The 17991-nt window shown below is 38.0% G+C and overlaps 1 protein-coding gene across 1 annotated transcript in view; it reads left to right on the top strand.

Moving 5' to 3' along the window:
* The window catches only part of LOC127559705 (sodium/potassium-transporting ATPase subunit alpha-2), a 43348-nt gene extending 27642 nt beyond the window's left edge, over positions 1-15706 (top strand). Inside the window, exons 14-23 of the mRNA XM_051993671.1 lie at positions 5716-5852; positions 6787-6937; positions 7548-7716; positions 8460-8614; positions 9003-9126; positions 9515-9660; positions 10096-10226; positions 12616-12717; positions 12878-12969; positions 13551-15706. Coding sequence (XP_051849631.1) covers positions 5716-5852; positions 6787-6937; positions 7548-7716; positions 8460-8614; positions 9003-9126; positions 9515-9660; positions 10096-10226; positions 12616-12717; positions 12878-12969; positions 13551-13579 — 1236 coding nt within the window. The 3' untranslated portion in view covers positions 13580-15706. The remainder of the gene's footprint in view (positions 1-5715; positions 5853-6786; positions 6938-7547; positions 7717-8459; positions 8615-9002; positions 9127-9514; positions 9661-10095; positions 10227-12615; positions 12718-12877; positions 12970-13550) is intronic.
* Positions 15707-17991: the final 2285 nt, after the last annotated feature.

Below are 17991 nucleotides of genomic sequence, written 5' to 3'. Positions count from 1 at the left end.
ATTCTCTGCCTCTCTCTCTCTCTGACAAAAACAATATAGCTGATAACTTCTTAAATTGCTTTAATAATACTTTCATCTTTGACAAAAGGGAAAAATATTTTCTAGATTTTATTCTTACTAATAATTAGGAATTGTTGCTAGGACAAAAATGTTAGAAACCTTGGGAGGTTGGGAACAATGAGCACTCCAACTTAGACAGAAATGGAAAAGAAGACCTGTTATGATCTGTTATATATTCTACATTACGGGAGAATATATTTTAAAGGGACCAGAAGGAGGATAACTTAGGATCCCCATAAACTCAAGTTTCTTAAGAGAGATCAATACAGAAGGGATAGAAAGTTTTCAGGAATGAAATTCTGAAGATAAAATAAAGAATTCTGATGAAGAAGAAAAAGAATCATCTGAAGAGATTGATGTGAATGCATAGGGATTCATCAACCCACCTAGGTTTTTAAAAGGCATGCATAGAAATACTCTGCTTTGGACGGATAGGACAATAATAACTCTTGGCAGAAAGAAGGCAGGGCTACACAGTTTTCATTTTGTTTGTTTTCTTTGCCAAGAAGAATCCTCTTTCGGCTAGGAAGAATAAAACACAAAATGGCCAATAAGAAATTGATGGACAATTATCAAATGAAATACTATTTGTAAAAAGCTTAGCACAGTGCTTGGCACATAGTAGAAGCTTAATAAATATTTGTTTTCTCCCTTCCTTGATGAATTCAAGTCACTTGGCTCTGATGAACTACAATTGGAAAGATTTGGCAGGTGTGATCATTGAGCTTTTATTGTTCAGTGATTTTTCAGTCTTATCCTACTTGGGATTTTGTTGGCAAAGATACTGGACTGATTTGTCAATTTTCTTTTCCAGTTTATTTTACATATGAGGAAACTGAGGCAAATGGGATTAAAAAACTTGCCCAGAGTCACATAGCTAGTTACTGACATCAAACTTGAACTCAAATCTTCCTGACTCCAGTCCCTGTACTCTATCTACTTTGCCATTTAGATATCATTAATTACTACTGAACTATTGACAGTGATATTCTGGAATCATGGGAGTAAGAAAGATATCCCAGGATTAGAGAAAGGCAAATATCACCATTTTTTACAAAAGGAGTAGAATTTCCAAATTAGAATATAATGAACTCAAATTCAATTTTTGAAATAATTTTGGGGTATATTATTTAAAAAATGATTAGTGAACTATATAAGTAGGAAAGGAAGTCGAGATCACAAAGAGTCAATACATCAAATAAGGAACAAATCATGTCATATTAATGTAATTTCCTTTTTATTGACATTATTACCAAACTTGTAGATCACTAGAATGCTATAGATATAGATGTAGGAAATATTTAAAGATGGAAACTAAGTGGAAAAGTAGATAGAATACAGGGCCTGAAGGCAAGAAGACTCACCTGCCTGAATTCAAATCCAGGCTCAGACACTTACTAGCTATGTGACCTTAGAAAAATTAACTCTGCATGCCTCAATTTCCTCATTTATAAAATAAGTTGGAGAAGGAAATGGCAAACCATCACATTATCTTTGCCAAGAAAATTCCAAATGGGATCATAAAGAGTTTGACAAGATTGAACAAAAATTATCCCAAAAGATTTTAACACATTTAATAGAGTGTCACACTATTTTTGTTGGAAGACCTTTACATAACTGCTCCAAAGATTTATGCTTAACTTGTGCTACTTAACATTTTTATTTATGATTTAGAGAAAGTTGTATATAGCATGCTTATTAAATTTGCAGGTAATAAAAAACTGGTAGAGTTAGAAAACACAACAGATGGCATATCTATTATGGCCAAAAATTTTGACAGGAGGCTAGAACAGAAGCAAATTGCTGCCAGAAGCCTCCTTTTGTATGACCCACAAGCTAAGAATGGTGTTTACATTTCAAAATAAAGTTTTATTTTACTTTACAATATAAAAAAATAAAATTTTTAGTTAGTAGGTTATATAAAAACGGACAGCAGGCCACATTTGGCCCCCTGGCAGTAGTTGTCTAACCCCTGTGCTAGAGCATTGCATTGAATCAAATAGAATGAAATATGATAAGAATAAAGTCTTAAAATTGAATTCTATAAGATAGGGGAGATGTGGTTAGATGATAGTTCATCTTAAAAATAGGAATTTTAGTGGACTACAAAGCTCATTATGAGTCAACTGTGTGATATAGCAACCAAAAAACATGATCTTGGACTTCATTAAGACACTCAAATCTCCAAGAATATAGGAAATGGTCCCATTACCCTGCTCAGACTTCATCTGGAATGTTGTGATAAATTGGAGAGTATCCAAAAGATAGCAACTACAACGAGGAAGGCCCATATAAGTTCATGCCATATGAACGTAGGTCAAAAGAACAGGGGATGTTTAGTCTAGAGAAAAGAAGACTTAGGAAAAATATGATAATTGTCTTCAAGTATTTGAAAAATTAGACTTATTTGACCCCAAAGGGAAGAACTAGGGGCAATTGGTAGAATTAGCAATAAGACAGATTTAGGTGTGAAATAAGTATATATATAATTTTGAGAGTATTTTATTTTTTCCAGTTACATCAAAAGACAATTTTCAACATTCATTTTTTTTAAAGATTTCAAGTTCCAAATTTTTCTCCCTCTCTCTCTCTTCCCTAATCTCTAAAACAGAAAGCAATCTGATATAGGTTATACATGTGCTGTAATATAAAACATATTTCCAAATTAGTCATGTTGTGAAAGGAACAGAACAAAAGAAAAAAAACACAAAGAAAAAACCTCAAAGTGAAAATAGTATGCTTCAATTTGCATTCAAATTTAATCAGTTCTTTCTCTGGATGTGGATAGCATTTTTTCATCATGAGTCAAGAAAATACATCTTGATGCTAAAGCAGAATGAGCTGTTTCTGTAAATAATTTATGTAATATAGGAATTGTTCTTTGAATATTGTTAAATTTATACCTTTCCTCTTTTAAGCCAACCTTGTGTTTCTTGTATAAATTCAATCTGGTTATAATATAAAATCTTTATGATAAGTTGTTTTAACCTCTTTGTTAGTAATTTATTTTAAATTTTTGTATCTGTATCACTAGAAACATTGGTCCTTCAATTTTCTTCTTCAGTTTTGATTCTGTTTGATTTATATATCAACACCATATCTGTATTGTGGAAAGGGTTTGGCAACATCTCTCTTAATCTGTAAATGTAATATAAAAATAAACACATTAATAAAACTTTAAAAAGAAAAATAATATTGCCCAATTGATAAATGGTCAAATATAGGAAGTTTTCAGATAAAAAATCAAACCTATCTATAAGCATATAAAGACATACTCTACATCACTTTTGATCAAAGAAATGCAAATTAACACTGTTCTGAGATGTCACCTCATACCTAACCCACTGGTCAATGTGACCAAAAAAAAGCAGAAAGTAATAAATGTTGGAGAAAATGTGGGAAATTTGGGACATTAATGCACTATTGGTGGAAATGGGAACTGATTCAATTATGGACAGAAATTTAGAAGTTTGTCCAAAGTACTATAAAATTGTGTATATTCTTTAACCCAGTGATAACACTACTAGATTTATATTCCAAAGAGGTCATAAAAAAGGTAAAAGGACTTACATGTGCCATAAATATTTGTAGTAGTCCTCTTATGCTGGCAAAATATTGGAAATTTAGGGTATACCCATCAATTGGGGAGTGACTGAACAAACTGTGGTATATGGATATAATGGAATACTATTGTGCAATAAGAAATAATGAAAAGGTAGATTTGCAAAAATCCTGGAAAGATTTGTACAAACTGATGCAAAATGACATGAGCAAAATCAGGAAAACATTGTACCCAGATTTCAGCAACATTGTGTTATGATCAGCTATGATTGACAAAGCTTTTCTCAGCAACACACTGATCCCAGAGAAGTACAAGAGAATGTTACTCATAAACAGGTAAAGAACTGAAGGACTCAGAAAACAGCTCTAAGTACTTTTTTTTTCACTTACCTTATTTTTTCCTTATTTTTTTTCTCTTTGATTTGTTTCTTCTTTCTCAATTGTAACTAATATGGAAATATGTTTTATATGATAGCACAAGTATAAACTGTATCAAATTGCCTACCCTCTTTGGAAGAGGGGAGAGGAGAAAACTTTAGAACTCAAAATCTTGTAAAAATAAATCTAAAAATCTTCTTGACATATAACTGGGGGAAATAAAAAACTATTAAAATATAATAATAAAATTTAAAATATTAATATTTTATAATATTAATATAATTAATATATTAGTATAATAATATTGATATTAATTTTTAAGTGGATTGACTGCCTTAAGAGGAATTAAGTTGTTCTCTTTGTAGGTCACTGGACTAGATCACCACTTTGGTCCTTTGCAACTCTGAAATTGTGTGTGTGTGTGTGTGTGTGTATTTGTAGAGGGGTTGTTTATGTGTATGTTGAGGAGTTGGGTGTGTGTATATCTCTCTGTATGTGCTACATATGTATATTTAACTATATTTGGGGGGTGGAAGATAGATGTTTATGTTCTAGGGGAAGAACATTGGATTGAGAGACAGGAGAGACCTAGATTTGAGTTCCAGCTCTAACACTAATTGGCTCTAACACTATAGTCTTTTTGAGCTTTAGTTTTGTTGTGTGTTCAATAGGGATGTATAATATTATATTCTCTAACTTGCAGGACTGTGAGGAAAAGGCTTTGTAAACTTTTAAGGTTTTAATTGGGGGAGAAGGGAGGAAGAGCAGAACAAGCCTAGCCTCCTTATTTCATTTGTATGTTATTGTTGTTTGGGTGTTTTTTAGTCCTGTCTGACTCTTCATGACCTCATTTAGGATTTTCTTGGCAAAGATATTGGAGAGGTCTGCTGTTTCCTTCTCCCATTTATTTTTTACAGATGAGGAACTGAGGTAAAAAGGGTTAAGTGACTTGTCTAGGGTCACAATCTTGTAATTGTCTGAGGCCATATTTGAATTCAAGTCCTCCTGACTCTAGTCCCAGCACTCTATCTACTGTGCCAGCTAGATGAAGCCTGACTTGGTTTTTTAAAAGTAATATTACCTATGCTCTGCTATATTTTTATTTATTAAATATTTCCTAGTTATATTTTTCCATTTTAATCAGTGTATCCTTCTGTAAAACAGGATTAAAAATCATTGCACAATCTTGCTGTTACTGTGTACAATGTGCTTGTGTTACATATCTCTTTGTGGTTCTGCTTGTGCTACATATCTCAGAATTTGTTGCTTCCCAGTTATATTTAGTTTCTGCAGCACTTGAGAGTGTTCTGGATTACAGGTAGCCTGCAGGGTCCGTAATCACTTACACCACCCTCCAGTTTAAACTTTAAAGCACATCAACTTTAAGAACCAGATATTCCTTAGAAATGATCCTCTCTTCTTCCCGCATTTTAAGGATAAGGAAATTGAAGACTCTGAGAGGAATTACCTTCCCCAATGTCATAAAGCTAGTGAACAACAAACAGTCTGGATTATAATTTAGGTCTCCGGTCTTCCATTTGAGTATTTTTCCCTACTATACAGGGCTAGTACGCTCACTTATCTAATAGGTGACGGGAACCAGACTCGACTCTGCCTTAGTACAATGCTCCTTTCTTCCCTACCTTGAACCTCCTTTTTTGGGACTCAAATGAACTTTAATAACATCTCCCCTTCTCTTCTTTCTTCTCCCTCTAGGTAATCATGGTGACAGGGGACCATCCTATCACAGCAAAAGCCATCGCCAAGGGTGTGGGCATCATCTCAGAGGGCAATGAGACAGTAGAAGACATTGCTGCTCGACTAAATATCCCAGTCAGCCAAGTCAATCCCAGGTAGGTCCTCTATTGGATATCCCCGACCAGAAATGGTTGAACTGAGGGCAAATTGTTCAATTTTCAGTGTGAACACTCAGGCAGAAAATTGTCAAACACTACAAATCAGGGCTTGATACTTTTTTGTTTGTTTGTTTTGTTTTTTTGATTGTCTAGATATAAGAAAGTGATGGAGGAAATGTTCCAATTAATCTGTTGGATATCCCTGACCAGAAATGGTTGGACTGAGGACAAATTGTTCAATTTTCAACTTGAACACTCAGGCTGAAAATTGACAAAATACTATAAATCAGGGCTTGATTTTTTTTTTGTTTTGTTAATTGTCTAGACTTAAAGTATTAGGGAAAATGTGTCATTTAAACTTAAAAGTATGTCCTGGGAGCAGCTAGGTGACACAGTCAATAGAGCCCCAGCCCTTAAGTCAGGAGAACCTGAGTCCAAATTTGTTCTCAGACCTGGCTGTGTGACCCTGGACAAGTCACTTAACTCCAGTTGCCTCAGGGGAAAAAAAGTATGTTTTGCATACATTTTGGTAAGCTCATTGCTAAAAATTTATCAGCATGCCACTGTCCCTGACCAAATGTCATCTTTATCCTCTACACTGGATGGATATTTCTCCCATCCTATACTATTACTCAGAATTCATTACCCACTGTGGAGCTCATAGTACACATCACTGAGACCTCTAAAGCCTCTATATCTGGCCTCATATATAACTTGTTTTGAATGTTTTAGTTCCTTCATGCTAAGGTTTTGAGTCTTCTTGACTCAAGGGATACTTGCCCCTTCCCTAAAAAATAGCTCCTTTAAGGAAATAAAAAAGCTGAATCCCAGAGAGTAGCAGGACATGAGAACTGAGGAATGAGGGGAGCTAAAGACTGAGAGATGGGGATGAAGTTCAGCCAAATTATTTGTTATTCTCTAACTAATCCAGGGAAGCCAAGGCCTGTGTGGTCCATGGGTCTGACCTGAAGGACATGACATCAGAGCAACTGGATGAGATCCTCAAGAACCACACGGAGATTGTTTTTGCTCGGACTTCTCCACAGCAAAAGCTCATCATTGTGGAGGGATGTCAGAGACAGGTGGGAAAACTGAATGGGGTGAGACAGGACAGACATCTTGGCTATCAGGGATGAAGATTAGACATGAATGTATAGGTTAGGGGAACAGAACTCAGGAGACACAGAATTGTGAAGGGAATAACGAGGATGAAAGACCATACCACCTTTCCAGGAGAAGAGATGAAGTGGAGCCAGTATATTTGAAAGAGAGATCGATCTTTGTCATGCTTGGTCACAGCAAACAGAACTAGTAGCAATTCATGTAAGCATAAAATCAGTCTAAATTGCCCAAATTAGAACTATTAAAAATAGAATGAGCTATCTTGAAAGAAAGTGAATTCCTCATGACTGGAGTTCTTCAAAAAACCCCTTTGTTGGGATGTGATAGGGGAATTGTAGAGAGGCAACACGGTGCGTAGAGCAGAGGACATTGAATTTGTGTCTTATTTTTCTCTTGGTGGGTTGAAGGTTGGACTTAATCTTCAAGAAGCTGTCCAGCTCTAAATATATGATCCATGATTCTTGCTACAAGACAGGTTAGATTAGATGACCTCCAAGGTTCCTTTCTGATTCTGAGATCCTGGCAGAAGGCTTGGCAGAGCCTTGGCCTCTGATGGCATTTTCTTACCAGGGTGCCATTGTGGCAGTGACCGGTGATGGTGTGAATGATTCTCCTGCACTGAAGAAGGCTGACATTGGCATTGCCATGGGGATCTCTGGCTCTGATGTCTCCAAGCAGGCAGCTGATATGATCTTACTAGATGACAACTTTGCTTCCATTGTCACTGGCGTGGAGGAGGGTGAGTAGGCTGCCCCTGGCTGCTCTCCAGTTCATTCTTGGCACACTTATCCCAGTTGAGTCAGATGCCAAACTGCCATCAGGATAGGAAACCATTCTTCCCTAAGATCTCACACCAAAGGCTGGAGTGAAGAGGAGAAGGCTAGATTCCTATTCTCTTTGTACTCTCTTCTTTCTGACATCGCATTCCAGTTTAAATCTTATGCCCTTTCAGCCAAAATTGTGGGATCATAGTAGAGAAAGAATTTGGAACTGGGAGATGCTTTAGATGTTTTGTCCAATCTCCTCATTTTACAGATGAGGAAACTGAGATCCAGAGAGATTAAATGTCTGAAATACCACAAGCAATGAAAAAGCAGAGCTGGAATTGCAATGTAGGACTTCTGATTTCAAGTCCATTGTTCTTTTCACTTTATCATGTATATCCTGTAATTCAGGCAGCTAATTATTCCAGAGTCCGCCACAGGTCTCATCTTCAAGGTTTTTTTCTTTCAGGAGATCAATAGAAAACATGAAGCATATAAGGAAATTAGAGACACAGAACCAGAGTGATGGCTATTGATAGAGTCTTCTTTCTCTCCCTCACACTCTGCTAGTCCTGATCTTATGCAGGCTTCTTCTCACTGTCCTGTTCTCTAGTAGAACATTAGACCACAATGCAAGGGGTTGGCTTGCTTCAGGGAATGGTATGGGGGGCAGGGTAGTCCCTCTGATATCCCTGATGCTCTAAGGACTTGCCCACAGGTCGGCTGATCTTTGACAACCTGAAGAAGTCAATTGCCTACACTTTGACCAGTAATATCCCAGAGATCACCCCTTTTCTGCTCTTTATCATCGCCAACATTCCCTTGCCTCTGGGTACTGTGACAATCCTTTGCATTGATCTGGGAACTGATATGGTAAGTCCAGAAATGTGGCAGGGGGGAAATGGGATGTGATGAAATTATCAAGGTAGAGGGAGGGGGTAACCTAAGACAAGTAACTGGTCTATACTTGCCCTATCTGGTAGAAGAAAGATTTAATCTAAGAATTTTATCTAGGAGTTGCTTCATATCCCTTCATCAATCTTAAAATTCTACAGGAATTTTTAATATTATTGAATCTACCAGACTATAAAGTCAATGAGGTCAAGGATCCTGTTAATCTAAACTTCACACCTTCCCCAGTGCCTAACATATTCTGTATAGAGTAGGTGCTTAATAAAAATTGGTTGAATTGAATTCTATCTCTCCCCCATTTCCTCACCCACTTTCTTCCCTGTTCAACTTAATTTGTTCTATATTTCAGGTACCAGCTATTTCTTTGGCCTATGAGGCAGCTGAAAGTGACATAATGAAACGCCAGCCTCGGAATCCACAGACGGACAAGCTGGTGAATGAGAGGCTCATCAGTATGGCCTATGGTCAAATTGGTGAGGTTCAAAGAGACTCATTGCTTTAAAGTGGGATTAGAGACCCAGAATCTTATTTCTTTGGAAGGGATTTCAGAAGTCAAATAGTCTAATCTCATGTTGGATAGAGAAAAAAACGAGGTCATGAGAGTTATGGGACTTGCCCATTAAGGTTAAGGGATTTGCCCATGATCACACAAGTAATCTCAGATGCAGAATTTGAATCCAGGTCTTCTGACTCCAGCATGATGCTCTTTATGCTGTGCAATTCTGACTATTTCCCAAAGGTTAAACTCTCAAAATTGGCTCAAAACCAGACCCAGTTTAGTGCTGAACCTGTCTTTTCAGTTCAGATGGTAGTATTTCCTTCTCTAACATCCCCTATTCTTGTGGCACTCACCACTCACAGGGATGATCCAAGCCCTGGGTGGCTTTTTTACCTACTTTGTAATCCTGGCGGAGAATGGTTTCCTACCCTCACGGCTTCTGGGCATTCGACTCGATTGGGACGATCGCTCTAAGAATGACCTGGAGGATAGCTATGGACAGGAATGGGTGAGTGTCAAGGCAACTGTCAGGTGGTGAGAGGTTGGAGTGAAACTGGATGTGTGCTGGTGCTTTGACCTGACTTTCTCCTCTGTCCTTCCACAGTCTGATCCTAATTCTTGAATACATCCTCTTCCCTGTTTCCATTCTCCTGGCTAACTCTACTTCTTCTGACTTTATCTTTTTTTTGACTGTTTTCCTTTCTGGCAGAGATCTTCCTTCTTTCAGTTGATCCTTCTTCCTTTTCTGACTCAACTATCTCCTAGGACTATACTCTACCCCAAAACATTTTTCTTTCAGTAACCTGAACTCCTCTCTGACTCCAATTTTTCCTTTGATTTCATCCATCTATCTCTTTTGACCTTGACTTGTGTAATTCTATTCTTCCCCTGTCTGAACACAATTTCTCTTTGGACTCTAATCCCTTTTGTGCCCTCTCTCCAGACCTATGAGCAGCGGAAGGTGGTGGAGTTCACATGCCACACAGCCTTCTTTGCCAGCATCGTGGTTGTGCAATGGGCTGACCTCATCATCTGCAAGACCCGCCGCAATTCTGTCTTCCAGCAGGGCATGAAGTGAGTTCCCCATCACAAAGCCCATTTCAGTCCCCCAGTCCTGTCATGATCCTCCAACCCTGATTCACCCAGACCATGAACTATCCCACCTTCCAGTGTTGAGATCAGAATCATATTTTAATCTCAGCTCTAGCCATGTATTGCTTGGAGATGGGGAAGAGGAGGAGGAGAAGGAGGAGGAGGAGAAATTTGGCAGCTTTAATTGTGTTTCCTGATGCTGGGTGGGTACAAATCTCTGGAGAGTGCCACTCCTATCCTTCCTTCCCATCCCTTCTGTTCATTTCTCTTTCCTTACTCTACTTAAAAACAACAACACATAGACTCATAAAATGTTATTTCTGGAAAGGACCTTAGAGATCATTTAATTCTATTCCTTCATGTTATAGATAAGGAACTCAAGTCTCAGAGACAGAGAGTTACTTGCCCAAGATCAAAGGTCAAAGCTTTTTCAAGGTAGACCTTAGATGCCAGATTTGACTCAGGTTATTTATGTAACTATTATGTCCAAGAAACAAGACATGGTCTCTGGCCTCAGAGAGCTTCCAGACCTGTCTATGGAGCAAGAAAAATTAGAGAGTAAAATAAGACAAAAAATAAATAATATATCATAATAAATAAATAAAACATAATAATATATAAAATAAAGTACATAATAATAAATAAAATAAATGCTTAGCTGTTGATAAAATTCAGGAAGATTATAAAAAGATGAAAATATTTTTGAGTAATATGAGGCAGATGAGAAGGGGGAAGGAATATATCTCTTAGAAACATTCTACTTTCTCTGACAAATTCAATAAACATTTTTGTGGCTGCTATATCAAGATACTGTGTTAGGCCCTGAAGAAACAAAAGATTGAAAAATGACACAGTCCTTGACCTTAAGAATAGGTAGAGGGAGGAGAAGAGAGGGAGAAATATAACATATCCAGGAATAAGTATAATGCAAGGTTAAGTGTGATTAAAGTGTGAGATTCAGACAAAATGTTCAGGGAAAATGTGAGGAGGAAGAGCTCATTTTTCAGCTGGAGAGATCAGGAAAAATGTCACTGAAAAGGGAGCGCCTCAGTCTAGCCTTGAAGGAAGAGAAGGATTTTGAAAGTGGAAGAGGGGGAAGGAAGTGAATATTTGGCAAGGAGGATAGCCTGCATAACTATATGGGGAGACCAGATAACGTCAAGTTTGGTTGACAACTACTGCTGGAATTTAGAATTCATTAAGGGAATGACCTAGCAAATAGGAAGAGACTAGTGAGAGAGGAAAAGAGACAAAGAAAAGAAAAATGGAAGGAAGGAAGGAAGGAAGGAAGGAAGGAAGGAAGGAAAGAAGGAAAGAAGGAAGGAAAGAAGGAAGGAAGGGAGGAAGGAAGGAAGGAAGGGAGGAAGGAAAGAAAGAAGGAAGGGAGGAAGGAAAGGAGGGAGAGGAAGGGAGGAAGAAAGGAAGAAAGAAAGAGAGGAAGAAAGGAAGAAAGGAGGGAAGGAAGAAAAAGGAGGGAGAAGGAGAAGGAGAGAGAGAGAGAAAGAATATAATTGTATAGACAATATGCCAGAAAAGATGGGATGAGATGGAATGAAGGGTACATATGGGGGAATTAGCTTTGTTGAAGAGAAGGACCACAGAGATTGGTGTAAAGGATAAAAGATCATAGGTTGTAATATGTAGAGAAGGAAAAATAGGAAGCTCACTGAAAAGTCTCTATTTTCTCAGTAAAGTGATAGTGAAGGGTAGAAAGGATCTAAGGTGATATCTTAAGGATGGCAGATTTTGTTTTGTTTTTTAAAGGTTAAAGGAGTCATAGAGCATCAGCCTTGGATTCAGGGCTGAGGTCAAATCTGACCTCAGAAACTTTAAAGCGAGTTACTTAACCATGATTGACTGGGAAAAAAAAAAAGAGAGAGGGGATTAAAGGAGACATGTTCGTTTGTTTGTAGACAATGATGAAGGGGCCAGTAGAAAGATAGAAAATGAAGATGAAAATGAGAGATATTGGGGAAGTTATACTGACAGTAAGGAATAAAATCCCAAAAGTGAAAATGGTCAGGTTCACCTTTGAAAAAGAGAAATTACTTCAGTCTTTGGGGTTAGAGTAGAGTAGACAAAGATGGTTAAAGATGTAGTAAAGGATGTAGAAAGACAGAAGAGAGACTTCTTCAGGAATGGCTGCAATTTTTTCAGTAAAATAAGAGGTGAGGTCATCTGGTGAAAGAGAGGGTGGAGTGATGATCTTGAGGAGAGGAGAAGGTGTTGAACAGCTGCTGTGGGGAGTGTGCTGGGGAATCAGTAAGAGATGAATTAAAAGAATTACTGTGAAATCAGGCTGAAGAGGATGACTATGAGTAAGCACTTCAGAAAGGAAGACTTTCCCTCTAACTATTTCTTTCTTTGCTAGAAATAAGATCTTGATCTTTGGGCTGCTAGAAGAGACAGCTCTGGCCGCCTTTTTGTCCTATTGCCCAGGCATGGGCTTGGCCCTACGCATGTACCCACTAAAGTGAGTGTCCAGGAGGAGGGTAAGGCAGAAGGAATGTGGGGGGTGTGGGGGTGTGGGGGGAGGTTCTATAATGATAGCCTGGATTTCTCTGGGTGTCTCTCTTTGTCCATTTCTATGACTTCACTCTATATTCTGATTCTTTTCCCCCCATTCTTTACAGGGTCACATGGTGGTTCTGTGCCTTCCCCTATAGTCTCCTTATCTTCATTTATGATGAGGTCCGAAAGCTCATCCTGCGGCGCTATCCTGGTGGTGAGATTCTCCTAGCCCCAGCAGCCCAGCTGTTCTCCCAATCCCCTAACCACATCCCTAAATCCACATGCCTGCCACTGACTTTCAATGCCCTAAAACCCTGAACATCCAGTTTGTGTGGGGCCTTATTCTCCTAGGCCCTAAGATCTGAAATCTTGGCTTCTAGTGTTCAATATTCTTCCTCTGAGTAGTGTAGTAGATTAACTCAGACTTGAAATCTATTGCTCCTAAGCTTCTAATCTCACCCTCAGCTATGATTTAAGACTTTCAACCCCTTCAATCTCTACCTGATTTTTAATCAACTAACAAATGTTTATTGGGTACCTTAGATGTTCATTACTTTGTGCTGGATACAGTTTTCCCATTCTTCTGTCCTTTTTATACCTGGTCCCATTTTATTCCCCCATCTAATTCCTAATGTCTATGACCTTCTTTTCCCCGCTATCTCCAATTTTTTCCCTCTTGTTGCTTCCAGTCCTTTCCTGCCCCAACCTCTAAGGCCCATCCTATAAACCCATTACTGCCCTGAATTCCAAAGAAATCCATTGATCTCCCTTATTCTGAACTTTTCTCTCTAACAGGCTGGGTGGAGAAGGAGACCTACTACTGAGCTGAGCAGAGGATGAACCAGGCACCAATCAGATAGGGGTGCCCTGTTGGGGGGTGGGAAAGGGTGGGCACATCTGAGATAAAGTTGTGGGAGGGTTGTGGGGAGGTGGGGGGGCAGCCCAGCCAACTGAGGTTTGGGCCAGGGTAGGGTAGGAATGGGGTTTAGGGTGATTGCCCTGTAGACCTAACTGAAAAATCAGTTTAGACACTAAATGTTGGGATCCCCTCCCCAGATCCTACCCCTACTGTGTTCATCTCTTCTGCTCTTCAGGGAGGCTTGGAACCATCCAGTCCTCCATAACTCCCAGCAGAGATCAGGTTGTAATGGCAGGTAGGAGTCTGAGGGTGCTCAGTCTTGAAAAGGAGCAAAGACCTTTTAGGTCCTAAGGGACCTAGAACCACTGTGTTATCTCACCCCACTCCATTCTCTGTTACCACCTGTTCATTTTCTCTCCATTCAACTCTGTCTCAAATGATCCCCACTTCCTGGTCCCGGACCTCAAAATCACCATCTACTTCTGTTAGTGAGAATCAGGAGTCTGTGAAACAGGAAGCCAAGAATAAGCTTTCCCTGTAGGGACTCCACAAGTAGGGAACAGTGTGAAACAAGTAGAAATGTTCTAATTCAAAGAAAGACGAGGCCAAATAGAGAACAAAAGAGAGAGAGGAACAGAAAAAGGGGAAATCTAGGAGACAGTGTAGGGACAGGATTAGCCATCAATTGATGAAAGAAACAGACAAGGAGACAGACTGAAGATGGATCGTGACAGTGGCTTTTGGAACATTTGGAACATTGAAACAATAAGCCTTGTCCCAGATCTGTGTCCCTATTGTAGAAGAGGGCAGGACCCCAATCAGCAGACATCCAAATTCTAATTTTTAAAAGAGTGGTGGCAGGTAATGCTTAAAAAAAGAAAAAAAAGAAAAAGAAAAGAAAAAAAAGAAAAGAAAGAAAAAACAAAACAAACAAACAAAAAAAACTCGAACACCAGCTATACCATGAGCCAGGTGTTCCCAAGGAATAAAAGAGGGACTATAGTTTTTCCCTCATACTGTTCTTTGGGGTAAGATGCTAAGTCTTCAAGATGATCCTAATCATATGGAAGAAAGAATCTACCAGATCACTAGTCCTTGAGCCCCTCTGAGACCATTCATGCCTTATCATGGCAAATGTGCCTAGCATTCCATGTCTGCCATGGTCAACATTGCCCTCAAGAAGAAAAAGCCCAGGTTTTCAGAAAAGAATTGTGTTCCCAAAGACTTGACAATCCAAGGCAGGTTTAGTGTATCATCTTGGGTCAAAGTCTTTATATAAAAAGCGGTAAAACCACTGCTTTAAGAATGCCCTTTGGTGTCTAGGCATGTAAGGCAATTTCTGACCAAATGCCCTTCATATAGTCTGAGCACTCATCAACATCACACAATCTCTCTGAAATGAAGGGTCACCTCTGGTCCAGTAATTTAACTCCTTTCCCCTACTACCACCACCAATCTAGGACTTTCACTCATGGGACATTTTCATCCTTTTTTCCAGCTTTAGCTCAAGGAGTAAAGGCTATACCCCATGAAAAGACCCATAAGCACTGAGAAAGTGAGAGAGAGAGAAAGAGAGACCAAAGGGAAAAGGGAGAGAAAGAGTGGTTACAAAGGGGTAAAAACTAATAGGTAAGGAAGAGAAACAGATGTAGAGCAAGACCCATAACAAAATCCCAAGCAACTGTCCATATTCTTAACTTGCACTAGATAATATTTTTTTAAAAATTCAGTTGGCTAAGGTTTGAGAATTTGTTGGTGGAAAATCACTTTAATTTGAACCCTACTAATTTGGAAATTCATGAAAATTTGGACAAAAGCCTTTTTATTACCTATGAAAAAAAAGAATTTGCTAAGTTAAATTAAAAATAGTATAAACAGGATTATTGGGGGGCATATTTAGTAGTGAAAGCAAATTATAGCCACTTAGGAGCATTTATTTACAATGAATTACTCTGAATGTGCTAATTGCAAATGATTTTTATCTATTCATTAAAGAAGCACCAACAGACTTGGTGAACGTTTGTTAGCCTTTAGTTTGAGTCACTGTATGTACTTTAAAAGTAATAAATGCATTTCCTTTTTAAAAAAAAAATTCTCCTTACTTCACATATCTCATTCTAACTTAACTTTGCACAAAAGAAGTCTTTTTAACCCGTTTGTTGTTGTTATTGAAGTTGTATCTGACTTACAGAGGAATAGAGCTAAAGGAAAAGATTCCTTCATTCAACAAACATTCACAAATACCCTACCCTGTCTGGAGAAACACAAAGTATAGATAAAACTTCCTATCCTCATAGAGTTTACAGCTAGCAAGGGGATAAGACACACATGAAGAGCTAGAATAGACAATATTACAGTGATTTTGTCATTTAGTTATTTTTAGTCATGTCAGATTCTTTATGTCCCTAATTGGGATTTTCTTGGCAAAGATTTTCTTCTTCAAATCATTTTACAGATGTGGAAACTGGGGCAAATGGGGTTAAGTGAATTGCCTAGGGTCACATAACTAGGAAGCATGTGAGGACAGATAAATTCAGAAAGTTGAGCCTTCCAGATTCCAGGCCCAGCACTCCATCCACTGACTTACCTACCTAGCCTCCTGATAATGTATTAGAGAATTATGTGAAGAAGAGGAAGGATTTTGGAGGGATAAGGGAAAATGTGAGAAAGGTACAAAGATGTACAAATGTGAGCTTTTGTTGGGGGCAGAAGTCTATAGAGAGAATAGATTGATTTGGCTGGAGTATCAGGGATGTGGAAGGGAATAATATAAAATAAGGTAGGAAAGATAGGATGAAAAAAGAGTAAGTGATAAGGAGAAAAGCAAATCATGTGTCATGGAAGATTGAGCATTATTCTTGGACTCAGAAGACTTGGCTTTAAGTCCCAGTTCTCCCCGTGTACGGGCAATTTGACTGTGACTCCTCTGAACGCCAATCTCCTTATCTATAAAATGGGTATAATGATTTTTATATTACCTCAGAAGGGCTATTGTGAGGAAAATGAAAAGATTACTTCTGTTCATGGAATCAAGAGAGATTTAGCTTCAACTCCTACCTTAGATCTTTTATGACTATAAGACTATAAACAACACTAGCCTCTTTGAGCCTCAGTTTTTTCAGTTATAAAATGGATATAATCATCACTGGTGTCATAAGGAAGAAATCAAATGATGTATATAAAATACTTTGTAAATCTCTAAGTGCTACTTAATTTTTTTTTTATTCTTCAACTATTCCACCACAATTACTACTTCTATTATGACTATTATTACTACTACTACTTTTACTGTTACTACTATAACTGCTATTTCTATTACTACTAATCAGGATTCTCAAGATTCATAGCATTGAGGAGGAGGACCAGTTCAATCAGAGATACTGATTCACTGCTTACACTGTGCTATAAATATTGGGGGGAAGAGAACAATTAACAATAATGATGTTTATATTATGGCAGTTGCTCTCTTTATGGGAAACTTTAAAGTTTTCGTGAAACAAGCATTTTATTTCACATGAGACAAATGAGATTCATCAGAGTTACAACTAGAAAGGATATTCAAAAGATTATCTGGTCCAACCCTCATTTGACAGATCTGAAGAAACTGAGGATTAGAGATTAAATGAATGTGCCATGTCATAAAATAACAAGTAGCAATAAACAAGATTATCTGACTCCAAACTCAGTACTACTTCTACTATATACGGAAGCAACAAGATATAGAGGTAACAGTCTTGAACTTGGAATAATAAAATTGAGTTCAAATTCTGGTTCTTATATTTACCAGCTATGTGACTCTAGGCAAACCACTTTCCCTCTCTGTGCCTCAGTTTGCTCATCTGTAAAATGAGAGGGTTGGACTAAATGGCCTCAAAGGCTCCTAATAATACTAAAACTGTCATTTAGATCTTTCTTTTGAATCTATATGCAATCCAATGATTTCCTCAAGATCACTGAACTAGTGTCAGAGCTGGGCCTTGGGTCCAGGTTCCTAAGTCTCCTGGCTTCAGATCTAATATTTTTCAGGACACTAACTATATGGTCCTTATTTCAGTGTTAGATTTTAGAAAAGAGATATTTGTCAATAGAGGTCAGAACAAAGAGTTTAGATTCAAATCCCTAGGAAGTGGGGTAGAGGCAAGGTTTGGGGAGGGGGAATTGGGGAAAGACGTATGGTCCAGTGTTGAGAAAGTGTGACCTCAAAAATATTGGGGTGATGGTCAGAAGAGTAGTGAATAGTAATAATATCATAGATTTAAATAGAGTACTTCCAGGATCATAAATATCATAGATTCATAGATTTAAATAGAATCATAGATTTAAAACTGGAAAGTGCCTCTGAGGCTATCTAGTCTTAATTTTTTTTTTTTTAATAAA

Source organism: Antechinus flavipes, chromosome 4, assembly GCF_016432865.1.
Source record: "Antechinus flavipes isolate AdamAnt ecotype Samford, QLD, Australia chromosome 4, AdamAnt_v2, whole genome shotgun sequence".
Taxonomy (NCBI): Eukaryota; Metazoa; Chordata; class Mammalia; order Dasyuromorphia; family Dasyuridae; genus Antechinus; species Antechinus flavipes.
Note: the sequence above shows the minus strand (reverse complement) of the source record. Positions and strands in the feature narration are given on the sequence as shown.